We start from the raw sequence: 27,469 nt of genomic DNA on the forward strand, positions 1-27,469 counted from the left end.
CCTTTAATTACTGCCATCTTAAAGGCCTTTGGGACGCAGCTGCTCAGTAAAGTAAAATAGTAAAATATTACCAACTTGTGGTAGAGCTTCTCTAAGGAGTCTAGCTGGTATAGGGTCCAACTGACATGTAGTTAGTTTAGAGGAGGAGACCAGTGAGGTCAGCTCCCAGAGGCTTATAGGAATAAAATGATTCAATACATGTAAAGCTGGAGCCAAGATTAAGTCTAGGCTCGCTGTACTAAACTGGTTGTTAATTCTATCTCTGATCGTTTCTATCTTATCGTTAAAAAATGTTATAAAGTCATTACTACTCAGCGATCGAGGGATCGATGGTTGTATCATGGCTCTCTGTCAGCTACAGTGTTGAAGAGGAACCTGGGGTTGCTCTTATTTTTCTCTATTAACTCTGAGTAATAAGAAGTTCTTGCATGTCTAAGAGCTTTTTTATATATATATCAAAACTGTTCTTCCACAAGACATAGTGACTGTCATTATGTGTGGAACGCCACGTTCTTTCTAACTTCCGTGTTCTGAGCTTTAAAGGTACAATATGTAGTATTTATGGGTTTATATGACCCAAAATCCACTTTTTTATACATATTATGTGCTCCTGCATTGTCTAGTCGCTGTATAATAGTTTTTGTTTCATTTTCGTAGTGTTTCAAAAAGTCATGTAAAATAACATGGTCGCGGGCCGTGGTTGCATAGCCACTGTTAGCAGAGAGACGCCATGTTTCTACCGGAGCCTGTAAGGACAAACGCGAGAGAACAAATCAAGCGTCTCTTTACTTGTAGCTGAAGTCCCGCCTCCACTCTCTCCGCTTCGTCTGCTACGGCCGCGGTAGCTCCGCCCTCTCCCTCACCTCACGAACCTCATCTGCTGACACGGAGAAAGACGACGAGGACGACATTTGACCTGCTGAGGACACCGTAGTGCTCAGGGAAGGGAGGGGGTGAGCAGAGGAGCAGTTCTTTGTTGTAAATTTCAGCCTCTCCTCTAGATGGCACTATAAACTACTTACTTCACCTTTAACGCTGGAGTATGGCTGTGTACCACGGGGCAGACTTATCCCGGGTGATAACCTTTCTCTTAAGAGGAGCAACAGTGTTTCGAACTGTTTGCAAGGTTAAATTTGTGTTGTCCACTATTCCATTAAGTTCCGTGGGAGAGATGTTTCTATAGTCATCCTCTGTGATAAAACATGGCTGGAGAGCAGACGAGAGCTGGGCCCATATTTATCAAGCATCTTAGAATGACTCCTAAGAACCTGCTAAGAGTTGACTTATGAGTAAAAAAATTATTCGCTGAAAGTTGCACTTAAAAGTTAGTTATCAAGCGTCTTACTCACACTTTCAGTGAAGTGTAGGACTGAATCTACAGTGTTTCTCTCAGAGCTGAATTACAACAGTACTATGTGCCGTAAACTGAATTTTAGGTGACGTCACTTCCGTGTCCATAGAAATGACCAATCACGGAAGGGAATCCCTTGTCTAAGAATAAAGAAATATGGCAGATTCCGCGGGTGCTCCCGGAGATTGCCGAGCACTCACATGTGTCAGCCTACGCTCGTCATTGATTTATTAATGACCACTAACTATCAACGGGTTGCATTGTAATGTCGGTCCACAAAGGACCAAGACTGAACTGTCACAAGACATTGTCAAGGAATAACAACCTGGAAATAATCAGTAAATATAACCAGTTTATAAGACGCACCAGAGACAACACATTCCTCACCAATTAAAAATAATGGTGAGTGACAAAACGACAAAGTACTGTGGTAATATGTTTTAAAGGATGTGTCAGGATGGTTTTGAATTGTGATTTGGTTCATGATTTGCGTTTATTTGAGCCTTTTTGCTGTAGTTTTGGTGGTTTTTATTATTTATTTCCTGGTGTGTGTAGTTAGTAACACTTTAGATTTAACCTACATTTGTGTCATTAAAGCCAGTTGTGATCACTGACAATATCATTAATATCAGCTTTTGATGAATTAAGTGAAGTTGCAGTTGGGTTGGTAGGGTTACGTTTCTGTTAAAGGAAACGTAGAGGTTATAATATGAGGACCTGAATGCAGACAGGACAGAGGCAGGTAAGTAAAAGTATTCTTTTATTAACTACCAGATGTTAACAAGCGACATAGGAAATGACCACAAGAAGGTAAGTTAAAGTGAACAAATACAACTGAGCCAGGATCCACTACAGTTCTCTCGTGGCAACACAGTCTGTCTTGAGTTCCAGGTGGAACGAACTCACTCAGGATGTAATGGAGGAGAACGTAAGTCCTAGAGAGTCTGTGAACAATCGGCTGCTTTGTGTGGAAATGGAGAAGACGAACAAGCTGAAGACACAACAGGTGGAAGCGATCCCGGAAGTATGGAATCCACAGAAGAGTCGGTGTTGTTCTCAGCAGCAGGAGACGTGGAGACCTGAGAGGAAGGTTCAGGTAAATAACCAGGTTGGAGTCAAAGTTTCTTCTAAAACATGGATCTGACACCACAGATGTGCGAAGCTCCGCCTTATAAGTCCACGTGATCGCTGATCAGGAACAGCTGGGCAGGAGCTGCACAGGTGGAGTCATCTCTGGTGTCATCTGAAGAACTGGGTCAACCACGCCCCCTGCTGGGAGAGAGAACAACCACCAGAGCGCAGCAAAGGACACAACAAACTAAAAACAGAAATGTTGAAAGTGGAATGGATCGTGACAGGTAGGCTGTTATTACATTAAACTTATAGGTGGTTACAGTAGCTACGTTGTTCAGTCCAGGCTGATGTTGGGTTGGAGATTTTTCCTTTTCCTTTTTTCTTCATCTGAGTCTTTTGCGTTAGTGTTGCATAATTAACATTACAATCCTCGTGTGCATCACCAGTGTGTAGACTGTGTTTGTGAAAGAGATCGTGTCTGTGTGTGTGTGTGTGTGTGTGTGTGTGTGTGTGCGTGTGTTCATTGCGGCCGCTGCTGTTAATTGATCTAATGTGTTTTACTATGAGACGAATGTGCGCGTGTCAAAATAGCAACAATCATGCAAACACGATGATGATGAACCCATCAGCAAAAACATAAATCTGTGCCCCTGATGTTTGATCAGCTGCTCGTCATCAAACAAAGTCAGGACATCCTTCTCACCTCAGTGCTGCCCCCTGCTGGCAACTCCTAACCACTTAAGACACCTCTGGAGGTCTCTTAAATATCTGGGAGAGTAGGAGTGATTCTTAGACTTAAGTTGATGAATAGCTTTTATTCTTAAGTTTGAGAGTAGGACTAAATTTCACAAATTCTCAGGACTTTAGTGTAAAATGTCACTCAAAGACGCTTGATAATTACGACCCCTGATCAGTGAATTTTTCAACTGAACTGTCAGATAAACAGCGACTGTAAAAATGCTGCTGTTTAGCATCAGTAACATTAGTAAGTACAACTTCAAATGAGATCAGACAATGGTCGATATCAAAGGATTCTCATAAAATACTACCAAGTTATGTATGTCAATACCATACGTCAAGATAAGGTCAAGTGTGTGTTTATGACGATGTGTTGGTTTGTTAACCTGCTGTTTGAAGCCAATTGATCCAAGCAAAGCTTTAAAAGATGAGCCAAGACTATTATTGGCTTCATCTACATGAATATTAAAATCACCTACTATGATGATTTTATCTGAACAGAGAACTAAATCAGATCAAAAAGTCAGAGTAGGAGTTCGGTGGTTGGTATACAACGATAAACTGGAGTCTGTTATTCTGTTTAATACCTGAGTCTAACAGACTTAGATTAAGGTGCTCAGATGATTCATAAGTACCTGTGGGTCGAGCTGTGAGTGAAAGTATAGAGTCACATATGTCTGCGACCTCTTCACCTCTGTTATTCCCTCTAGAGCAGGTTCTCAAAGTGTTGACGCCTCAGGGTCAATTTAGGAACCCAACGTTGGACTGAGGGCCAAAGGAAAAAAAACAGAAATAAATCCCATTTGTAATCATTTTAATGACCAGATTTCAGTTCTACAGTTTAGCGTTAACTAATATAAGCGTTAATATAATGTCATTTCAGCTTCTATGCACCACATATCTGGAACAAACTCCCAGAAAACTGTAGATCTGCTGAAACTCTCACCTCTTTTAAATCAAGAGTGAAGACTTTTCTGTTTGCTGATGCATTTCAGTCATTTCCAACACTGCACTGTAACCTCTATTCCTTTGATCTTTTTTTAATCATTTTATTTTATTTGTATCTATTTCAATTTTTTTAATTTAATCTTTAAATTTTACCTGCTTGTTTTTATTTTTTTTTGTTTTTGTATCTGATTTGATAAATGTCTCTTTTCTATGCTTTTAATGTTTTATGTAAAGCACTTTTTAATTACCTTGTTGTTGAAATGTGCTATACAAATAAACTTGCCTTGCCTAATTTAAGCATTAATATAATAACGCTTTATAATTTACTGGGTAATTACCCAGTATTTTGGCCATTGTTCTTACCTTCTAATTACAGGTTAATACCAAGTAACACATTTCTGTTACCATATATTTACTGGGTAAATAGCTAGTAATTGGGGGCTGTAGCTACCTGCTTATTACCAGCTTATAACACAATAATACACTAAAATTCACCATATAGAAACCAGGTAAATACCCAGTATTTTTGTAAACACTTATTGGTCTGTATCCAGTAATGTCCAATAAACATTTAACAAGCTTAGTAGCTCCTGGATTAAAACTATCAACTGTAATTCACTGCGGGGCCAGAAATGTTTCTGCGGGCCGCCATTGGCCCCCGGGCCGCACTTTGAGAACCAATGCTCCAGGGGTATGAACACTGGTGTGGGAAGGAGGCGTTGCTTCGTTTATAGATACATAATCATTCACTTGAAGCCATGTTTCTGTTAAGCAGAGCATTATGCTTTTGAGCGGAGAGAACGAATATTTAACAAACTGCACTTAAAACTGTTGGTTCTCGGCTCGGAGAAAGTCCTCGTGTTTATTTTAACCAGGTTACTATGAATGACTCCTCTACTGTTTCTCCGTGACTGTCTAATGTATGGAGCCCTAGAGACAAACACTGTGTTGATCCTAAATCTATGTTCATATATAGCATAGTCTTTATCTGTAGGGGGCGACTGAACGAGTGGAAGCACAGAGAAGCGTGTTCTCCTGTACCTTCAGTATCAATAGTACCTTCAGTATCTCCTGTACCTTCAGTATCTCCTGTACCTTCAGTATCTCCAGTACCTCCATTACCTTCAGTATCTCCTGTATCGTCAGTACCTTCAGTATCTCTAGTACCTTCAGTACCTTCAGTATCTCCTGTATCGTCAGTACCTTCAGTATCTCTAGTACCTTCAGTACCTTCAGTATCTCCTGTACCTTCAGTATCTCCAGTACCTTCAGTATCTCTAGTATCTCCATTACCTTCAGTATCTCCTGTATCGTCAGTACCTTCAGTATCTCTAGTACCTTTAGTACCTTCAGTATCTCCAGTACCTTCAGTATCTCCAGTATCTCCAGTACCTTCAGTATCTCCTGTATCGTCAGTACCTTCGTGTGGCAAAACAAAAGGGTGATTTTTCTCACAATTAAGATGAGACTGTGAATTCTGACATCAAGTCTTTATTTGCAGTTTGTCATAAGATCACACGGACAGACACTTTACATTGTGTGTGTGTATATATATATATATATATATATATATATATATGTATATTAAACGTATCATGACGACAGAGTTCGTCTGAGCAGAATCACAACTTATTGCTCTAAACAAATCAGTGTTAGTACGAAGAAGAAGACGCAGAAGCACGTGAAACAAACAGGAAATGACTCGCCGCCAGCTCACACCTTTCAAAATAAAATCACAGAGGTTTCCTGTACAAGGTCAAAGGTCAAAGGTGAGGATCGGGTTGACAATACTTAGCATCACAGCACTTCAGAAGGGGACAGGATACATTCAGGAGCAGCGCCCCCCCCAGGCAGTCCAGGAGAAAAAAAAACAAACACGCTGACGTCTGCAGCGTATAAACGCTGACTCAGCGTCTGTGGCGTATAAACGCTGTATATAAAGTTTTAAAGAATCACATTCCCGTGAAAAAAAGTCACACAGGAGGGGCGTGTCACACCTGGACACGCCCCCTTCAACACTTTACAAACCACACAGACACACACACACACACACACACACATCAAACTGACCTCCACGTCCTTCTTTACTTTTGTTATTTTAATTATTAGAATTTAACCCGGGGGGGGGGGTGATTGACATGGCGTTTGAGAACAAAGGTGAAGTTTTAAAGAGTAAAAGTATTCAGAAGTGTGTGTGGCTTTCTTTTACATCTTACACTTCACAGCTGGGACACAGGGTAACATGTTGGCAGACAGGGGGCGCTGTCTCTTCAGCAGGACACCTCCATGGTGTGGGTGACTGTGGCCACGCCCCCCTCGCTGCCGTCTGACTGGGTGCAGGCCCGCGAGCGGTTCCCCCCCTCTGTGGAGCCGGCACTGGTCAGCGAGGACGTCCTGGAGCGAGCCAGCCGGGTCATACTGGCCGAGGGCACTGAGAGGAGGTCAGAGGTCAGAGGTCAATGCGGAGGTTAGAGGTCAACGCGGAGGTCAGAGGTCAGGCTTAAAGATGAAGAACAGACTGAGATCAGCTGATGTCGGGGAGATGAAGGGAGTTCATGCGAATGTAAGAAGCTGAAGAACCTTCATCTGTCGCCAGACACACACTTCCTGGGTGTGTGGTGAGGTGTGTGTGTGTGTGTGTGTGTGCGTCAGAGGTGTGTGCTCGTCAGAGGTCAGAGTGGTGTGTGCAAGCTTCTGAGGTGTGTGTGTGCGTCAGAGGTCAGAGGTGTGTGTGTGCTTCATAGGTGTGTGTGTGCATCAGAGGTCAGAGGTGTGTGTGTCAGAGGTCAGAGGTGTGTGTGTGTCAGAGGTCAGAGGTGTGTGTGTGTCAGAGGTGTGTGTGTGCATCAGAGGTCAGAGGTGTGTGTACATCAGGGATGTGTGTGCGTCAGAGGTGTGTGTGTGTGTGTCAGAGGTGTGTGTGTGCGTCAGAGGTCAGAAGTGTGTATGTGTGTGTGTCAGAGGTCAGAGGTGTGTATGTGTGTGTGTCAGAGGTCAGAGGTGTGTGTGCGTCAGAAGTCAGAGGTGTGTGTGTGTGTGTCAGAAGTCAGAGGTGTGTGTGTGCATCAGAGGTCAGAGGTGTGTATTAGTGTCAGAGGTGTGTGTGTGTGTGTGCATCAGAGGTCAGAGATGTGTGTGTGTGTGTCAGAGGTGTGTGTGTTAGAGGTGTGTGTGTGTCAGAGGTGTGTGTGTATTTGTGTCAGAGGTGTGTGTGTGTATCAGAGGTCAGAGGTGTGTATTTGTGTCAGAGGTGTGTGTGTGCATCAGAGGTCAGAGGTGTGTGTGTGTGTCTCAGAGGTGTGTGTGTGCATCAGAGGTCAGAGGTGTGTGTGTGTGTCTCAGATGTGTGTGTGTGCATCAGAGGTCAGAGATGTTTGTGTGTGTGTGTCAGAGGTGTGTGTGGGTTAGAGGTGTGTGTGTGTGTGTGTCAGAGGTGTGTGTGTGTGCATCAGAGGTGTGTGTGTGTGCATCAGAGGTCAGAGGTGTGTATTTGTGTCAGAGGTGTGTGTGTGTGTATCAGAGGTCAGAGGTGTGTATTTGTGTCAGAGGTGTATGTGTGTGTTAGAGGTCTGAGGTGTGTGTGTGCGTCAGAGGTGTGTGTGTGTGTATTTCCTCAGGACCGTTTTTGCGTGGCGTTTTGCGTGGCGTTTTCAGTGGCTTTTGCGTGACGTTTTGCGTGGCGTTTGCGTGACGTTTTGAGTGGCGTTTTGCGTGGCGTTTGCGTGACGTTTTGCGTGGCGTTTTGCGTGGCGTTTGCGTGACGTTTTGCGTGGCGTTTTGCGTGGCGTTTTGCGTGGCGTTTTGCGTGCCGTTTTGCGTGGCGTTTTCAGTGGCTTTTGCGTGACGTTTTGCGTGCCGTTTGCGTTACGTTTTGCGTGGCGTTTGCGTGACGTTTTGCGTGGCGTTTTGCGTGGCGTTTTGCGTGGCGTTTTCAGTGGCTTTTGCGTGCCGTTTGCGTGACGTTTTGCGTGGCGTTTTGCGTGACGTTTTGCGTGGCGTTTTGCGTGGCGTTTTGCGTGGCGTTTTCAGTGGCTTTTACGTGACGTTTTGCGTGCCGTTTGCGTGACGTTTTGCGTGGCGTTTGCGTGACGTTTTGCGTGGCGTTTTGCGTGGCGTTTTGCGTGGCGTTTTGCGTGGCGTTTGCGTGACGTTTTGCGTGACGTTTTGCGTGGCGTTTTGCGTGGCGTTTGCGGTCATGCAGAGAGCAGGACAGATGTGATGGTGAAGGAATGAGCAGCAGAATAAACACAGAGCAGATTTTTCCAACGGGAGGAAAAATGATCTTTGAGAAGAAAAAGACAAAAGGAAAAAGAACAGAGTTCATAACAAGGTCCAGAAACGAGGGATTAACAAAATGAAGATAAATTTAAAAGAATTAAAAATGCCAGCATTGCTGAAGAGGGCAGCAGAGGTCAGAGGTCAGAGGTGAAAGTACCTGGCCCTCCACTCAACCTCCGATCCTTCACATTCGCAACTGAGAGAACAGGGTGAGGGAGACAGATTAAGATTATCATCACTCAAATATAATCCTACACACACACACACACACACACACACACACACAGTGAATACTCACTGTAGCCCATCCCCTGCAGGAAGTACTTGAAGGCTTCTGTCAGTTTTCCCGGCTGAAAACAACACGACATGTTTTTAATTTCACTGATTTTGTTAATTTTTAAATGAGTCAACACTGACTGTGCTGTGAGCGCCCCCTGCTGCTGAGAACCACCCTGAGACTCAGAGACTCACAGTGTAAGTTTCTACGACATCTACGTCACATGATCACATCTTTGTCTCAGTGTTAGTTTGTAAACCACTCACTCTCCCACACCAAAGTCACTAACTCTCTCTCACACCAAAGTCACTCACTCTCACTCACACACCAGTCACTCACTCTCACTCTCCCACACCAAAGTCACTCACTATCTCACACCAAAGTCACTCACTCTCCCACACCAAAGTCAGTCACTCTCAAACACCAAAGTCACTCACTCTCACACACCAAAGTCACTCACTCTCCCACACCAAAGTCACTCACTCTCCCACACTAAAGTCACTCACTCTCACACACCAAAGTCACTCACTCTCCCACACCAAAGTCACTCACTCTCCCACACCAAAGTCACTCACTCTCCCACACCAAAGTCACTCACTCTCAAACACCAAAGTCACTCACTCTCACACACCAAAGTCACTCACTCTCCCACACCAAAGTCACTCACTCTCCCACACTAAAGTCACTCACTCTCACACACCAAAGTCACTCACTCTCCCACACCAAAGTCACTCACTCTCCCACACCAAAGTCACTCACTCTCAAACACCAAAGTCACTCACTCTCACACACCAAAGTCACTCACTCTCCCGCACCAAAGTCACTCACTCTCCCGCACCAAAGTCACTCACTCTCCCACACTAAAGTCACTCACTCTCACACACCAAAGTCACTCACTCTCCCACACCAAAGTCACTCACTCTCCCACACCAAAGTCACTCACTCTCAAACACCAAAGTCACTCACTCTCACACACCAAAGTCACTCACTCTCTCACACCAAAGTAAATCACTCTCTCCCACACCAGTCACTCACTCTCCCACACCAAAGTCCCTCACTCTCCCACACCAAAGTCACTCACTCTCCCACACCAAAGTCCCTCACTCTCCCACACCAAAGTCCCTCACTCTCCCACACCAAAGTCACTCACTCTCTCCCACACCAGTCACTCACTCTCCCGCACCAAAGTCACTCACTCTCCCACACCAAAGTCACTCACTCTCCCACACCAAAGTCCCTCACTCTCCCACACCAAAGTCACTCACTCTCTCCCACACCAGTCACTCACTCTCCCGCACCAAAGTCACTCACTCTCCCACACCAAAGTCACTCACTCTCACACACCAAAGTCACTCACTCTCTCTCACACCAAAGTCACTCACTCTCCCACACCAAAGTCACTCACTCTCACTCTCACACACCAGTCACTCACTCTCACTCTCCCACACCAAAGTCACTCACTATCTCACACCAAAGTCACTCACTCTCCCACACCAAAGTCAGTCACTCTCAAACACCAAAGTCACTCACTCTCACACACCAAAGTCACTCACTCTCCCACACCAAAGTCACTCACTCTCACACACCAAAGTCACTCACTCTCACACACCAAAGTCACTCACTCTCCCACACCAAAGTCACTCACTCTCCCACACCAAAGTCACTCACTCTCCCACACTAAAGTCACTCACTCTCACACACCAAAGTCACTCACTCTCCCACACCAAAGTCACTCACTCTCCCACACCAAAGTCACTCACTCTCCCACACCAAAGTCACTCACTCTCCCACACCAAAGTCACTCACTCTCTCACACCAAAGTAAATCACTCTCTCACACACCAGTCACTCACTCTCCCACACCAAAGTCACTCACTCTCCCACACCAAAGTCACTCACTCTCCCACACCAAAGTCCCTAACTCTCCCACACCAAAGTCCCTCACTCTCCCACACCAAAGTCACTCACTCTCTCCCACACCAGTCACTCACTCTCCCGCACCAAAGTCACTCACTCTCCCACACCAAAGTCACTCACTCTCACACACCAAAGTCACTCACTCTCTCACACCAAAGTCACTCACTCTCTCACACCAAAGTAAATCACTCTCTCCCACACCAGTCACTCACTCTCCCACACCAAAGTCACTCACTCTCCCGCACCAAAGTCACTCACTCTCCCACACCAAAGTCACTCACTCTCTCACACCAAAGTCACTCACTCTCCCGCACCAAAGTCACTCACTCTACCACACCAAAGTCACTCACTCTCTCACACCAAAGTCACTCACTCTCTCACACCAAAGTCACTCACTCTCCCGCACCAAAGTCACTCACTCTCCCACACCAAAGTCACTCACTCTCTCACACCAAAGTCACTCACTCTCCCACACCAAAGTCACTCACTCTCCCACACCAAAGTCTCCATCACTAACTTACAATGACTGATTTTAGTGAATTCAGCTTTTAAAATATTTACTTCAGACTTAACTCAGTGACACAAAGTGACCACACGAGGCAGCAGAGGACCAGCAGCTCCTGTGTCCCTGTGAGCTAAAATCACTGTTTTTCCCTATGGACTTTGGTGTGGGAGAGTGAGTGGTTTACAAACAGTGAAGACAAAGACGTGATCATGTGACGTATGGACATCGTAGAAACTTAGACTGACGTATATTTGATGACATTATTCTCCTGTTCAGTGTCAGCAGCAGGGGGCGCTCACAGCACAGTCAGACTCTTTGTTCACCTGTGTGAGTTGAGGGAGTCCACCAGAGTCAGCCATCTGCAGAGGAGAGAGCACAGGTCAACACACAGGGCGACACCTGCAGGTCAGACTGAGAACTGCAGGTACGTTTACACACAGGGCGACACCTGCAGGTCAGACTGAGAACTGCAGGTACATTCACACACAGGGCGACACCTGCAGGTCAGACTGAGAACTGCAGGTACGTTTACACACAGGGCGACACCTGCAGGTCAGACTGAGAACTGCAGGTACATTCACACACAGGGCGACACCTGCAGGTCAGACTGAGAACTGCAGGTACCTTTAGGAAGGTGGTGTTGGTCGGGTCCAGTTTGGAGTTACATTCAACCTGAAAGAGACAAATAAAGAGCACATTGTTGGTGTATGTGCTGCCCCCTATGGGTCAAGCATGTGGTGGACAGACTGATACACAGACACACACATACACACACACACACACACTCACACACACACACAGTGAGCACTCACCACCCCCTCCTCAGCAGGAGCATTGTCTCCCACCACCAGCATCACAGGACACCTTCACACAAAAGAGACACATCATGTCCTCATCATGTCTTACAGTGAGGACACATCATGTCCTCTTGTCCTCATCATGTCCACAGACACCTGTGGACATCTGTGTTTGTGTGTGAGTGTGTGTGTGTGTGTGTCTGTGTGTGTGTGTGTGTGTGTGTGGACTCACTTCAGGGTTTTGGCGTTGATGGCTGTGCCACCGCGGTTCATCTCCAGGTCCCTGCGACTGAGAGAGGAGACCCTGTTAGTGTGTGTGTGAGTGTGTGTGTGTGTGTGTGTGTACCTGTTGTACATGTTCCAGAACAGGTGCAGGTTAAACTGGTTAATGGTCGTGTTGATCTGGTGACGGTAACTCTGCACCAGCTCTGTGTTGTTGACCAACTCCTCCTGCACACACACGCACGCATGCACGCACACACACACAGACAGACAGACACACACACACACAGGTTTCAGGTTGTGTTTTTTAAACGAGTAGGAGGGTTCAGAGGTCAGAGGTCAGAGGTCAGAGGTCATACCTGGCTGAAAAGGTGAGGCAGCACAGTCTCTGCTAAATTACTGGTCAGACCTGACAGCTGAAGGACAGACGAGGACATGAATATTCAACACAGGAACACGTTATTCTTGTTGTAGACGAGTGCATTAAAGGGCACTTCTGTGACTGTAACTCAGAACAGAACCTTAGACGCAGCCCAGTCGATCCAGCCTTTGCCGTTTGGGTCGATGTTGAGCAGAACCAAACCCTCCACCAGGTCAGGGAACAAGAGCTGAGGAAAGACGACACACAGAGTTCAGAGCTGTGTTTTTAATGCAGCGCTCGTCTCGTTCAGAGGATCTGAATCACACTCACAGAGAACTTGGCCAGGACATAAGCTCCAGCTCCAACTCCAATCCCTACGATGCTCTTAAATCTGAGAAGATCAGAGACATCAGAGACATCAGAGACATCACAACAATCAGAGACATCAGAGACATCACAACAATCAGAGACATCAGAGACATCATAGACATCATAACAATCAGAGACATCACAACAATCAGAGACATCAGAGACATCACAACAATCAGAGACATCAGAGACATCACAACAATCAGAGACATCACAACAATCAGAGACATCAGAGACATCACAACAATCAGAGACATCAGAGACATCACAACAATCAGAGACATCACAACAATCAGAGACATCAGAGACATCACAACAATCAGAGACATCAGAGACATCACAACAATCAGAGACATCACAACAATCAGAGACATCACAACAATCAGAGACATCACAACAATCAGAGACATCACAACAATCAGAGACATCACAACAATCAGAGTATCTATATTTATAAATCAATATAAACTAGTGTAACCAGTATAAACTAGTATAAATCAATATAAACTAGTATAAATCAATATAAACTAGTATAAATCAATATAAACTAGTATAACCAGTATAAACTAGTATAAATCAATATAAACTAGTATAACCAGTATACACTAGTATAAATCAATATAAACTAGTATAAATCAATATAAACTAGTATAACCAGTATAAAATAGTATAAATTAATATAAACTAGTATAACCAGTATACACTAGTATAAATCAATATAAACTAGTATAACCAGTATAAACTAGTATAAATCAATATAAACCAGTATAAATCAATATAAACTAGTATAAACTAGTATAAACTAGTATAAACTAGTATAAACTAGTATAAATCGATATAAACTAGTATAAATCAATATAAACCAGTATAAACTAAACCAGTATAACTAAAAATAATAACACGAGAACATTATTTTAACACACTAAAATAAACTAGTAGGGATGCACCGATTAATCGGCCAGTGATCGGAACCGGCCGATTTTCACGTGATCGGCCGAAATCGGTGACCGGCCGATCAGACAGAATATTCCGATTTTAATAAGCCGATCAAAATGCACCCGCATCGCGCAGCATCAGCAACACGTGTACACGCACATGTTGTAGAGTGTAGAGCTGGACGGTAACCAGTTCACACTGAATACGGTTTTTTTCCGTTATGATATGATTTTTAATATACGGCCGTACAGGTGTATTTGATTACACAACACCCGCAGCGCTGTGGCGCCGCTGCTGTCTGCTTTACGAGTGAGCGCTCTGCATGTAAACGTTTCATTAATGTTTATATATTTGTTTCAATCACTGAACGAAGCCTGTCATATTTAAGACAAGAGTCAGGATCTTAAATCACTTGCACAAAACTTTTGTTTTGTTTGTTTGTCATTTAAACCTGTGTGAGGAGAGAGAGAGAGAGAGAGAGAGAGAGAGAGTGAGGTCATTTACTTATTTGTGTGTAGGTACTATGTTGTGAAATATGTTTAAACTTAAATAAACTACACAAACAGGTAGTGATTCGTTCTTGTATTTTTAGTTGGATATTGGATGTGAACTGATTGTATTTCTATGTTAAAATGTTCTATTAAGGAGAAAAGATGCAAACATATATATCTTTCTGTATGCTGAAAAGTGCTTTAAAAAATTGAAATCGGAATCGGCTAAAATCGGTATCGGCAGGTCAAACTTCTTGAAAAATCGGAATCGGCCCCAAAAATGGCAATTGGTGCATCCCTATAAACTAGTATAAACCAGTATAGACTAGTATAAATCAATATAAACTAGTATAACCAGTATAAACTAGTATAAACCAGTATAGACTAGTATAAACCCATATGAACAGATAAAAAAAAAAACTAGTTAAAAAGGTAACTAACCCAAAGTGTTGAACCACAGTATGTAACATTTCTGATAACTGGTCCATGGTGGGAAACTGAAACCTGAGGAGATACAGAGAGGATACATGATGATGTCACAGTGTGTGTGTGTGTGTGTGTGTGTGTGTGTGTGTGTGTGTGTGTGTGTGTGTGTGTTCTTGTACTTGCGGCATACTGAGGACCAGCGAGGGTTTTTAACCAACAGAGTGAGGTCATTTTGACGAAGTGAGGACATTTTGGCCGGTCCTCACTTTGTCATCATTGAAATCGCTTCCTTAGGTTGTAAACATGCTATACTCTGTTTTTAAAGGAGGTCCTCAATTTGGTGCAAAAACCCGTTTTGCAGATCGGTGTTTCACACACTTTTTGCTCTGGAGCTCCTCCTACAGACCTTTTATGATACTACACCCAAAATCCGAAAATGACATGCCCAAACTAAATAGAGTATATCTCTGCAGTTACAAGGCCTATGTGGCTTATCTTGGTATCAAAATAAAGATAACACTTGTGAGATTCCACCAGAGGTGTAAGTTTCACTGTAGATGTCACTGTGTCAGAGTAAATGCACATGGAACACAGCATCACTGAAGGATTTTTTTCTCTCGCCTAAATTTTTTTTGCATTTTAAAGTAAATATCACCTTTTAAAATATGCAGTATGAGCTTAAAAACACATGGAGGTCATGTAACAACATGTGGACATGAGCTGTGCAAAGTCTAATGCTGCTGAAATAAAGCAGAGTGAAATTACAAAGGTTTTAGTAAAGAGATGTCTAGGCGTTCTCTCTTTTTGCACAGTTTGGCACCATCTGTGCCATTTGAGATTTCTTTATCCAAATTATTAAAAACCATTTAATTTTATTTACATGTCACTATTGGTCTAAAAAGAAAACTGTCTGTAAATGGATGCTCCCTGTACGGCGAGTAACAACTCAGTGACTCTGCAGCGTCTTCAGTTATGCAGCGCCATAGCTCTGGCTTACCTTGGTCAATTAGGGTGATTGACAGCTCGTTTTAAACCTCTAAACCAATAGAATCAGGCCCCGCGTGCGTCATACACATCTATGTCAAAGGACATAAATGCATATGACGCATTTGTGCGGACATTCACCTTTCTCTAATCAGTACGATCTAAGGTCGCTCTGTAATGAATCAAACCGGGAGTTGTTCCCAAAGCATGCTGGGAAGTGTAGTTCTTCATTAGAAGTGGTTTTGTTCCGGTGGAAATAACTTGTTTTGATAAACAGCAAAGGTAAGACAATATTTCTGCTTGTATTTCTTGAAAGTCAGTTGTTGTTTTGCTCTTATTTTGGGGCTGGATCCGTGAATCTTGGTCGTAGAGTGATAAAAATGGTACCGTTAGAATCTGTGGATTCTCCGCTGTCCAGCAGACATTATTATATTGTTCACATAATCCCGCTGACGCTCTGGTGCTGCTTTTCAATGTGTGTGCTTAAAATTAGACATGGTTTTATGACATTTTTGTCGCTGCATGTGACGCCGCCCCCAGTACTGGGGGAGTTATCCAAGTCAATTTAGGTTTATAAATATATGCCTGAGCAATAAACTAAGAGGTTAGGGTTGAGAGTTTATTGATTATATGTAATTTTTCTAGTCTTAATGACCACTCAAAGCTGCGTTACACTACAGTTTTTCCATTCACCCATTCACACCCATTCACACCCATTCACTCACAGTCACAGAGAGCATCTATGTGCAGCACGTGTTCTATCACTGGTCTTTCATACTCACACAGCGCTGGCACAGCCGAACATTATGGGGTTCAGTGTCCTGCCAAAGACATTTAGATTAGAGACAGAAACAGGGAACTCTTTCTTAATCTTTGCATCAGAATGTTAGTGAAGTAGTACAGGCACATCTCATCACTCTCTCCAATACACAGATGAAGGTTAATCCCATAATAACCTACAGAGGATGATAAACTGTAAGAGAATAGAGGATATATATATATATCTAACACATATATAACCTATATTCTTACATGAGAAGCACCAGATATTATTCGTTTAACATCACATGCAGCTTTAACAGTGATGAAGAATAGCTGTGGCAGCATAGAACACAGACAATATAGACATTTGGCTAGTCGGCTAGCATTAGCATGCTATCTCATTAGTGTGCTAGCTCGCATTAGCGATATTAGCATTAGCTCATTTAAACAGTGAATATAAATGAACCAGCTCAGAAAAACAGATGATGTAAAGTATTTAAACACAGACATCCCATGTCTCTGCAGAACATGATCTACTTACATCTGTCACAGAAACATTCTCTGCAGGTGAGGGAGAGGATTGACTCATCAATAATCACATGACTCTGGTTCTCTGTGAGAGAGCACCAGGTCCCCACAGTGAAAACTAGGCTGCCCACAATGATGCCTGAACAAAATAACCAGTAAAAAATAAGGAATTTACAACAACAAAAGTGGTAGTGGGTAGAAAGTGTCAATGATACGTAATGACCAAACATAAAGTCATTGTTCACCACGATCACTGGTCTAATCCCAACTACAGAAACTTAACAAGACGTTAAAGCTTAAAAAAGTTGTAAAACTAGAATAAATACTTTATTTTAGAATGTTTATAAAGAGTGAAGGTGTCAGTAGGTCCACTGTCTGTCCTCGCTGCTCTTCTGCCAGCAGAGAACAATCTGCAAGATTCTTAGCTAAGATTAACAGCTGTGCTTAAGAAAGAACAACTTTCATTTTAGCTTGTTAGCAATTATTAGCAGCTAACTCTGGTTATGTTAAAAATGCTGCCAACTTCAGAAAAAGCAGCTGGAATATCACTTTTTGTGTTCTGTACATATTTAGTGAACAAACGGAGTGATAAATGACTGTGTTCACTCGTAATGATTTTAATTCACTTACTCAGAGCTCATACCTCGACAAAACTGTTTGACCTCTGACCTGAGCACAGGATGTACTGTGCTTTCAATCAATTAATACACTATTCCAAATGATTTATTTGTTTTTTACCATGTTATTTTGGGGGAAACAAGGTCATGGAAGGAGGGGTTGTGACCCCTGGCTTGATCTGCCTTTACTGTTTAGTTAGAGAGGTTGGTTTTAAAAAGCCTTTGTTGACCCATTTCAGGGGGAAATATGATAATTTCAGGCCAACACATTTCCCCACAGTGAACCACCTCCTTCAACAGTCCAGGTGTGACACAAGTCCTCAATCATGTCCATCATTCTTACATGAGTCTTCAGCAAGGCCTTCAGATCAGACTCCAGGAGAGAAGGAGGAAGGAGAGAAGAGGGAGGTGAAAGAAGAGAGGAGAAGACTAAAGAGGGAGAAGTAAGAGAAGAAAGACAGACAGAAGACAGAGTAAATAAGGAGAGGAGAGAGAATAGTGAGGAGATGGTGGAGATGAAGATGTCAGTGTCTCCACAGAAGTTAACTGTGTTCACACAGAAATTCACTGTTTCATCAGAATCACTCTTTACTGTTATCTTATTAGCATATGGAAGAAAATAGAAAATATAAGTTTTTGTCAACATTTTCCTATTTTTCATGATGATATTGTCTGTGTGTTTTTTAAAGGGAAAAGGTTTGTAGTGTTTGTGTGGAGTCACTTTCATCATCTATGTCAGGCCTACAGGTGAAATACGACCCTTTTTAATGTTCCTACAGCGAGCAAACTCTCTGTAAATGAAGCTGACTTTATGATAAAACTCACCTCTGAACTGTCTTAAGAAGAGTTACTGAGTCTTAACAGTTCTCCTCTGATTTAGATACGTCTGTGCAACATGTGACACATGCAACATGGTGCTGGGCTGTGATTTTGCCTCTGTAAAGTGATTAGAAGTTGACTTAGAAAGTCGTCAGTTCCAGAGCAAATGGACAGAGAAATATTTCCTTACTTTACCAGGAAGTACAGGCACCAAACCAGTGTTTAATGTGCAATGACTGCATTTCTGTGCTAAAAGAGCACATTCACTTAAAGACGCACAAATCATGGATTCTGACAGATTTCCTGAGGACATGGAGGAGTGAGGGAGGAATGTCCAGGCAAGGACATGAGACTGATTACAAGACTGAGGACACTTTAGCTCTAGTTATAAGACTGTGAAGACACTAGCTCTGGTTATAAGACTGTGAAGACACTAGCTCTGGTTATAAGACTGAAGACACGTTAGCTCTGGTTATAAGACTGTGAAGACACGTTAGCTCTGGTTATAAGACTGTGAAGACACGTTAGCTCTGGTTATAAGACTGTGAAGACACGTTAGCTCTGGTTATAAGACTGAAGACACGTTAGCTCTGGTTATAAGACTGTGAAGACACGTTAGCTCTGGTTATAAGACTGTGAAGACACGTTAGCTCTGGTTATAAGACTGAAGACACGTTAGCTCTGGTTATAAGACTGTGAAGACACGTTAGCTCTGGTTATAAGACTGTGAAGACACGTTAGCTCTGGTTATAAGACTGTGAAGACACGTTAGCTCTGGTTATAAGACTGTGAAGACACTTTAGCTCTGGACCTAAACCTCAGTGCTGTGTTGTCAGCACAGATCTCTTGTGCTCGCTCTCATCTGCTCTGTGATTCACTGATGTTTCAATGATGTTTCAGTATTTCTGCTTGGCTCTGAAGTTGAAGAGCACTGTTTTATGTCCAGCAGAGACTTAAATAACCATGAAACATAATTTAATTTTTTTACTTATTTGTAAAAATATTGAATTGAAAATATATAATTCTGGTTTGGTATAACTAAGCAAAGTATTGTATCCAGATTTAAAAGAAAAAAAAGAAATAATAAAAATAATAATAAAAAAAAAATGTTTAGGTTTTGTGTTAAATGAAGATAATTTTGTGTAGTTTAGGGGTTGTTGTGAAAATTTAATTGCATTTAATATAATACAAGAGACTTGAGAAAATCCTTTCAGCAAACTTTGTCTCAGTGAGCAGAATCAGAAAGTCAGTTCAGCTCAGCTCTGCTCTGCTCTGCTCCCCTCCCCCACTCCACATTAATGGCCCATTAACAGTCATCCAATCAGAGCGCTCCCTGAGGGGGTGGAGCTGACGTCACTCTGCACCTGCACTTCACGTGCACAGATTCAGCTTCACGTGCACAGATTCAGGAGGATTAAGACGTGAGGCGGCTCATTCAAAACCACAGGTAAGTTTCTTTTTTTTTTTACTTTACTGACTGTTTGTTAGTGTTATACTAATAATATATTATTTAAATGTTTTAGCAGTTAACGAGGTCATGCGCGTGTCTTTTTCTTGTAGGCCAGGCCACAGCTAGGCTAACACAGCTAACAGCAGCTAACAGCATGGAGAGGTTTCCTCAGATTTAACCACAGAATAAAGTGTAAAACACTAAAACAGGGTCAGAACATGTGAATGTATTTTTTTTTACCACAAATAAATGGGATGTTTTACATTAATACTTTAGATATTATATTTACATTATGCACATTATTCAGTCACAACAAAGACTGTCTGTGGCTCTAAAAATACAACACTGAATTTATAAACAACTAAATCATATTGCTTTGCTTTTTTTCTTTCCAAAATTTAAGACACAGTTCAGAGTATTTTGAACAAGGCTCGTTGTTTTAAAAACAAAAGAGCACATAATCTCTCAGAAAATGTAAATTGCTTAAATAATTGAGGTAAGGTGTCGTGATGTAGGTTAAATGATCTGCTGTGGATTGTGTGATTATTTTGTGTCTTTGCAACAACAGGAGCAGCAGAGTAGTACAGTAGAAAATGCTGCTCTGTTCTCCAGTTGTTTATACCTCAGAGATCCTAGAGTGTTTGTCATCTCCAATGAGCTGAACTAACTTTAGCTTAGCTGCTAAGCAGTTTCCACTTTTGTGACTCATTCATGTAAAAAATGTACAGGAATAATAACACATCACATCAATAATCACATAAACCCGCTTTTCTGCACTGCTATACAGGACTCTGAGGCAGAGATGGGTAATCCAGTGGACCACCCTGGATCCAGAAAAGACCACCACTCATCTGAACAGGATGTGCTCATTGTAGAGTCAGAGGTAAGAAAGCTTTATAAATTATTTTTGACTGTCATTAATTCATTTTCATTCATCCAGAACTTGTAATCATTGTTTTAATATATCACTAAATGAGCATTTTGAGGTGTTAACAGTCAAATCACATCAATAATCACATTAACCCATTTTTCTGCACTTCTATACAGGACTCTGAGGTAGAGATGGGTAATCTAGTGGACCACCCTGGATCCAAAGAAGACCACCACTCATCTGAACAGGATGTGCTCCTTGTAGAGTCAGAGGTAAGAAAGCTTTATACATTATTTTTGACTGTCATTAATTCATTTTCATTCATCCAGACCTTGTAATCATTGTTTTCAGATATTATTAAAACAAAATAAATTTGAACATTAAATATCTTGTCTTCCAAGTGTATTCAATTAGTCAAATAATCAGCAAATAATTGTAATTTGTCTTTTACACAACGTCTGAACTTCTTTGGAATTGGGGTTCATCAAAGATAGTTAGCATAGATAGTGCTACCTGCAGTAGATTCAGATAAGTACAGCGCTGCTTCTCTTAACTGAATCACCTACAGGTATCACTGACAATGCCAGACTACCTCACTCATCAACAGATGTCTTTAAGGTTTAAGCTGTTGCATGAATAACTTTACTCTCCCCCCAGGTGGAAGGGTCAAATGCGATGGACTCTAGATGTGACAAAGCCTTGAGTTCCCCACCAGGGTCCAAGCAAAGGAGGACACTTTCAGAATCCCTTCACAATAAGGGAAACTGGTGGCATAATGTTAAAGTCTTCGTCTTATGCCAAAACTGTTATGTAATGTTGAAGAAAGTGGAGACAGTGCAAGGTAAAAAATACAAGTACACAAAGCTTCCTCACAACTCATTCAGAAGATCATTCATGGTATGATGCAAGATCAGAACTCCCATATCAGGGCTGATGAAATGATTTGTACATATGGCAACGCACTGTTTGCAAAAAAAGGCCGTGATCAATCGCAGCATAGTTACATTGCACAGAAGATGAGAGAACTGGGGCGATTTGTGTTGGCTGTTAAGGAGCTTGACAAATGTGTCACAGGTCTTAAAGATATATGTGATCTAACAACATTTTAGCTGGCTATTAAAGCAGAATCTAAGATTTAGATAAAATGTCAGAAAATGTTGACAACAATGACATCGTCCATCGTAGCCACCATAGTGCCATGTTGACAATTTGCAACCATAAGTTAGAGGAAGGACCTGCAACCAGGCTCTTATTGAATGATACCAGCTGTCAATCACAGTGGTTTCCACTCGTGTTAAATTTTATCATCTAATTTCCTCCAAAGTGGGAAATAATTTACTAAATGTTCTATTGAGGCAGAGCTGAAACTGGTAATTGGACAATTATCTCCTCTGGAAAATATTTACTGACAATATTAATCAAGTTTATTTTCACATTGGCTTACGATCAAACTAAGTGCTAATTCTGTTCACCTTGTGTTCTTCACTTTTTAAGCTGTAAGATGACTCTATAATGCATAAGGTCTACGGCACTAAAATATCCTTTCTAACTAGATGATGATCTACCAAGCCCATTCCCTACGCATGCTTTAACACAAAGCCATGATGATGATGTTGTGGGTAAGTCCTGACACTGAACATTTGACAAAAAAGTGGGCAATATTTTCAAATGAAGAGTACAATAATAACAAATGCTCTTTACACAAAGCTTTAAGCTAGCATGAAAATAACATTTGCACTCTTGTTTATGTATTTTAGCGCTTCAAAAAATCCACATATTTAGCCAGTTGCTCATTAAACACAAAGCATTTGAAACGATGATTAACATACATGTAGATATGTTTGTATTAACATATGTTGTCCTATCAGATGATCTGCCATGTACGTCCAACCCAAGTCCACCTGCTCACCACCTCAACAGAGTCAAAACTAATCGTACACGTGAAAATGATGATGCTAGTGATGATGTGGGTAAGTCCTGACATGTCAACAACAGTATGAATGCAAATCAATTGATATTATCTTAAAGAAAACATAATGATTGACTTGATACCCGTGGTGCAAAAAGGAACGGTACTGCAGGTCATTCCTCCCGACTGCTGTCAGATTTTACAACTCTTAATGTAACCCTGTAAACACCTTCACTTGCACTACAACACCACTACTACCCCCACCATCCTGTGCAATAATCATAATTAGTATTAATTAGTAATAATTAGTATTGGAAGTATTTATATTCTTATTGTATTCTTACTGTCTGTATACACATTTATTTACACTACAACATGCAATATTTCTCTAATGTAATGTTCACATAATGCACAGACTGTAGTGTTTTTTTCTGTATTTAAAGGGATAGTTCGGAATTTTGAACATCAGACCTATTTTCCAACTCAGCCGGTGTGATGGAGACGTCTGGAGACGTTTTCAAGAAATTTCATTCAGTTCTTCTAGTTGCCGAGTTCGCTGGTGCTATTGCTAGCGCAAGTCAATGGTACACGCTAGCATAGCATTAGAAACACTCATACGAACTCCACAGTTCACTGGAGGCAAATCAATTGTAACGGCAGACTATGGATGTACATATCTGTGTTAATAGAATAATATTTGAAACAAAACTAACCTTGCATCGCATGAATTTTTGAGGGACTACTTTCTCAGCAGCAGCGGAATAAGTCCGCCGCTGCCATAGCCTAACAGAAAGTATGACGCGCTGCTGATGCTGAGACATAAATCCTTCAAATTGCAAGGTTGGTTTTGTTTCAAATATTATTCTATCAACAAAGATATGTACATCGATAGTCTGCCGTTACAACTGATTTGCCTCAGGTGCACTGTGGAGTCGGTATGAGTGTTTTTAATGCCATGCTAACCTGTATCATTGACTTGCGCTAGCCATAGCACCAGCAAACTCAGCAAATAGGTCTTATGTCCAAAATTCCGAACTATCACTTATCTTTCTCTAATCCCTTGCTTGTTTTGTGCTGTCTAATTTTACTGTCTGCATGCGTCTGTCTTAACTGTCTTTTTGCTGCTGTAACAAGTGAATTTCCACTTTGTGGGTTTAAGTTTATCTTATGTTAACAGTGTTGATATATTTTTTGTCAGATGGAAAAGAGCGACACACGAACACCACAAAACCCAAGAGGGTAAAGAAGACTGCAGATGATGATGATGATGGGTGTGATGCTGATGTTGACGAATGTGATGATGAAGATGGAGGTGAGTCCAGATAATATACAGATGAGTTCTGAAAGTGAATCTTTAATTCAATGGACTAATATAATATGACTCAGATGGAGAAGAGCAACGCATCACATCAACGCATTTAGCTGTTAAGCGACATAAGAAACACCATGATGGTATGTTTATTTTTTTAACAAGCTAAAGAATATCTGGACATTCACTAGTTATCCGAAATCCATCAAATCAGTACAAACTGGACTTGTTTATTTCTTTTAGACAGTTACTGGTCTTTGAAACAGAGGAAGCTCATTTCAGACCCAGTTATACATCAACTCTGCCCACCGCTCTGTCCCCCCAACAAAACTAACGTATGCTATCACAGTGTTTTTATTTTCAGTATATAATATGTACAAATGCAAATGGGCTATATCGATGATCAAATAACAAACAATGGGCTGATATTTGTTTATATACTTCACTCTCAAATTGTGCATGGGATTGAGACACAAAACCATCATGCATATTTCTATGCTTTCAGCTCACTGCTCCACTGACTTCCAGAGACACTGAGCTTCCCTTGAAGTCAATTAGATAATATTCCTCCAAATTCTATATACAGTATACAGTCAATACAATATTTATTTATGTTGTTTGTTCTTAGGTCTATTAGGTCACACATTTGTATGTTTTACTTGTTTTATTTATGATGTACAGCACTTTGTTTCAGCTGTTGTTGTTTTTAAAGTGCTTTATAAATAAAGTTGGATTGGATTGGATAGTTTAACCATTCTATATTCTGATCTATTTTTGATTTCTAGATGCTCCACAAGTGTCCATAAAGAGACCCTGGACTGCTGAGGAGAGGACTGAGGTGCTTCGAAGGATGGCTAAGTTTGTTGCTCTAAGGAAGGTACCAGGGAAAAATGACTGTCAGCGATGCATCAATAAAGCGTCTCCTGCCCTCAACAGGAGGACATGGAAAGACGTCAAATACTATGTCTGTCATGAAATTGCTAAAGTGAAGAAGAAGCTTAACTTCTGAAGGCATGAGGATTGCTGGTTATCATCCTGTGATGAGGTTAGATGTTCTCTGCGTCTTAGCTTGTTTTTGTCTGCTGTTGCGCGTCACAAGTGACAGACTGTTTGTTTTTGTCGAGCAGCGACGAGCAAAGTTAGTTTGAGATCGTTTTCTTCACCGATGAGTTTTTTTGTTCAGTGGAGACTCTGATATGAGACTCATTTATTTGACCTTTTAATGACCTCAGCTGGTATAATTGTCACCCACAATATTCATTTAAATTCTTATTTTTTCTTTTTCATATTTGTATATTGCACATTTGCACACTTACCTTTTTTTATATGGGAAGTAGCAAATGTTGAGACAATCATGCAGAATTGTCAGACGTTATAAAGTGGAATCACAACCTCTTCAGGGTTTTTTGTCTGCTGTTGCTAGGCAGAAGTGACAGGCTTGTTGAAGCAACCTGTTTCAATCATTGCCAATTTTATTCTATATTTTGCAATAAATTGTGGGAATTTGCTGTTCCGAACTTGAGTCTGACTGAATGTCCTTCTTTAATCAGTATGTAATGACTTTTCAGATTTACCTTTTCATTAATATTTAAAAATCAAATATCAAGGTCACCATTTATTTTTTCATTCATAATAAAAAAAATTTATGCTCTAATAAGATTACATATTTTAAAAGTTTACATCACACAATTGTATATTAAATATGGAACTGGATTTATCACTAAATGAGGAAGTAGGAGTATTTAGCAGCTATTTTTGGAAGAAAATGATTTCATTATTTCAAATCTGCCCTCAATAATCCCAGATTAAATATTATCTTGGTTGATATTGACTGTGAAACACTTCGAGAAGATGTTTACACTCAATGATAATCTGGTCCTCACATTGTTGATGAAAAACTTTATTCTGAATCTTTTCTTTTTACTCAATCTCAAGGGGTGTATAGGTTTGGGGTGACATCTACTGTCCAGAAATGGTATTTTTGTCTTGATTTATAAAGTGGAAAGGCTGGTCCTCACTCTGCAGCACTTTTACCCGGTCCTCACTATGCAGCAAGTACAAGAATGTGTGTGTGTGTGTGTGTGTGTGTACCCATGTGACAGTTGTGAGGCTCCTCCCTGTTGACCTGGAGCGTTGACATGACAGACCACAAAGTGTTTGGTGATCTCCTGCATGTCCTGGTTATTGAAGAACGAGGTGAAACACAGTTTGTCTGCAGGACAAACAGGAAGTCAGGTTTAAGTCAGGTTTAAGTCAGGTTTAAGTCAGGTTTAAGTCAGGTTCAAGTCAGGTTCACATCAGGTTTAAGTCAGGTTCAAGTCAGGTTCAAGTCAGGTTCAAGTCAGGTTCAAGTCAGGTTCACATCAGGTTCAAGTCAGGTTTAAGTCAGGTTTAAGTCAGGTTTAAGTCAGGTTCAAGTCAGGTTCACATCAGGTTCAAGTCAGGTTTAAGTCAGGTTCAAGTCAGGTTCAAGTCAGGTTCAAGTCAGGTTCACATCAGGTTTAAGTCAGGTTCAAGTCAGGTTCAAGTCAGGTTCACATCAGGTTTAAGTCAGGTTCAAGTCAGGTTCAAGTCAGGTTCAAGTCAGGTTTAAGTCAGGTTCACGTCAGGTTCACGTCAGGTTCACGTCAGGTTCAAGTCAGGTTCAAGTCAGGTTCAAGTCAGGTTTAAGTCAGGTTTAAGTCAGGTTCACGTCAGGTTCAAGTCAGGTTCAAGTCAGGTTCAAGTCAGGTTCAAGTCAGGTTCAAGTCAGGTTCACGTCAGGTTCAAGTCAGGTTCAAGTCAGGTTCAAGTCAGGTTTAAGTCAGGTTCAAGTCAGGTCTAAGTCAGGTTCAAGTCAGGTTCAAGTCAGGTTCAAGTCAAGTTTAAGTCAGGTTCACGTCAGGTTCAAGTCAGGTTCAAGTCAGGTTCAAGTCAGGTTCAAGTCAGGTTCACGTCAGGTTCAAGTCAGGTTCAAGTCAGGTTCAAGTCAGGTTTAAGTCAGGTTCAAGTCAGGTTTAAGTCAGGTTTAAGTCAGGTTCAAGTCAGGTTCACGTCAGGTTTAAGTCAGGTTCACGTCAGGTTCACGTCAGGTTCAAGTCAGGTTCAAGTCAGGTTCAAGTCAGGTTCACGTCAGGTTCAAGTCAGGTTCAAGTCAGGTTCAAGTCAGGTTCACATCAGGTTTAAGTCAGGTTCAAGTCAGGTTCAAGTCAGGTTCAAGTCAGGTTCACATCAGGTTTAAGTCAGGTTCAAGTCAGGTTCAAGTCAGGTTTAAGTCAGGTTCACGTCAGGTTCACGTCAGGTTCACGTCAGGTTCAAGTCAGGTTCAAGTCAGGTTCAAGTCAGGTTCAAGTCAGGTTCAAGTCAGGTTCAAGTCAGGTTCAAGTCAGGTTTAAGTCAGGTTCAAGTCAGGTTCAAGTCAGGTTCACGTCAGGTTCAAGTCAGGTTCACGTCAGGTTCAAGTCAGGTTCAAGTCAGGTTCAAGTCAGGTTCAAGTCAGGTTCAAGTCAGGTTCACGTCAGGTTTAAGTCAGGTTCACGTCAGGTTCACGTC

At 41.6% G+C, this 27,469-nt stretch overlaps 1 protein-coding gene across 1 annotated transcript in view; it reads right to left on the reverse strand.

The window, feature by feature from the left end:
• Positions 1–6,381: 6,381 nt before the first annotated feature.
• Positions 6,382–27,469, reverse strand: part of ndrg4 (NDRG family member 4) — a gene marked incomplete at both ends in the record, with an annotated part of 26,306 nt that continues 5,218 nt past the window's right edge. The window contains 13 exons of the mRNA XM_083893557.1: positions 6,382–6,542; positions 8,547–8,585; positions 8,688–8,739; positions 11,411–11,446; positions 11,712–11,759; positions 11,900–11,951; positions 12,117–12,173; positions 12,231–12,334; positions 12,466–12,522; positions 12,628–12,714; positions 12,798–12,858; positions 14,705–14,767; positions 26,030–26,150. Coding sequence (XP_083749683.1) covers positions 6,382–6,542; positions 8,547–8,585; positions 8,688–8,739; positions 11,411–11,446; positions 11,712–11,759; positions 11,900–11,951; positions 12,117–12,173; positions 12,231–12,334; positions 12,466–12,522; positions 12,628–12,714; positions 12,798–12,858; positions 14,705–14,767; positions 26,030–26,150 — 938 coding nt within the window. The remainder of the gene's footprint in view (positions 6,543–8,546; positions 8,586–8,687; positions 8,740–11,410; positions 11,447–11,711; positions 11,760–11,899; positions 11,952–12,116; positions 12,174–12,230; positions 12,335–12,465; positions 12,523–12,627; positions 12,715–12,797; positions 12,859–14,704; positions 14,768–26,029; positions 26,151–27,469) is intronic.

The sequence above is a fragment of the Microchirus variegatus genome, assembly GCF_963457635.1.
Source record: "Microchirus variegatus genome assembly, chromosome: 8".
Lineage (NCBI taxonomy): Eukaryota > Metazoa > Chordata > Actinopteri > Pleuronectiformes > Soleidae > Microchirus > Microchirus variegatus.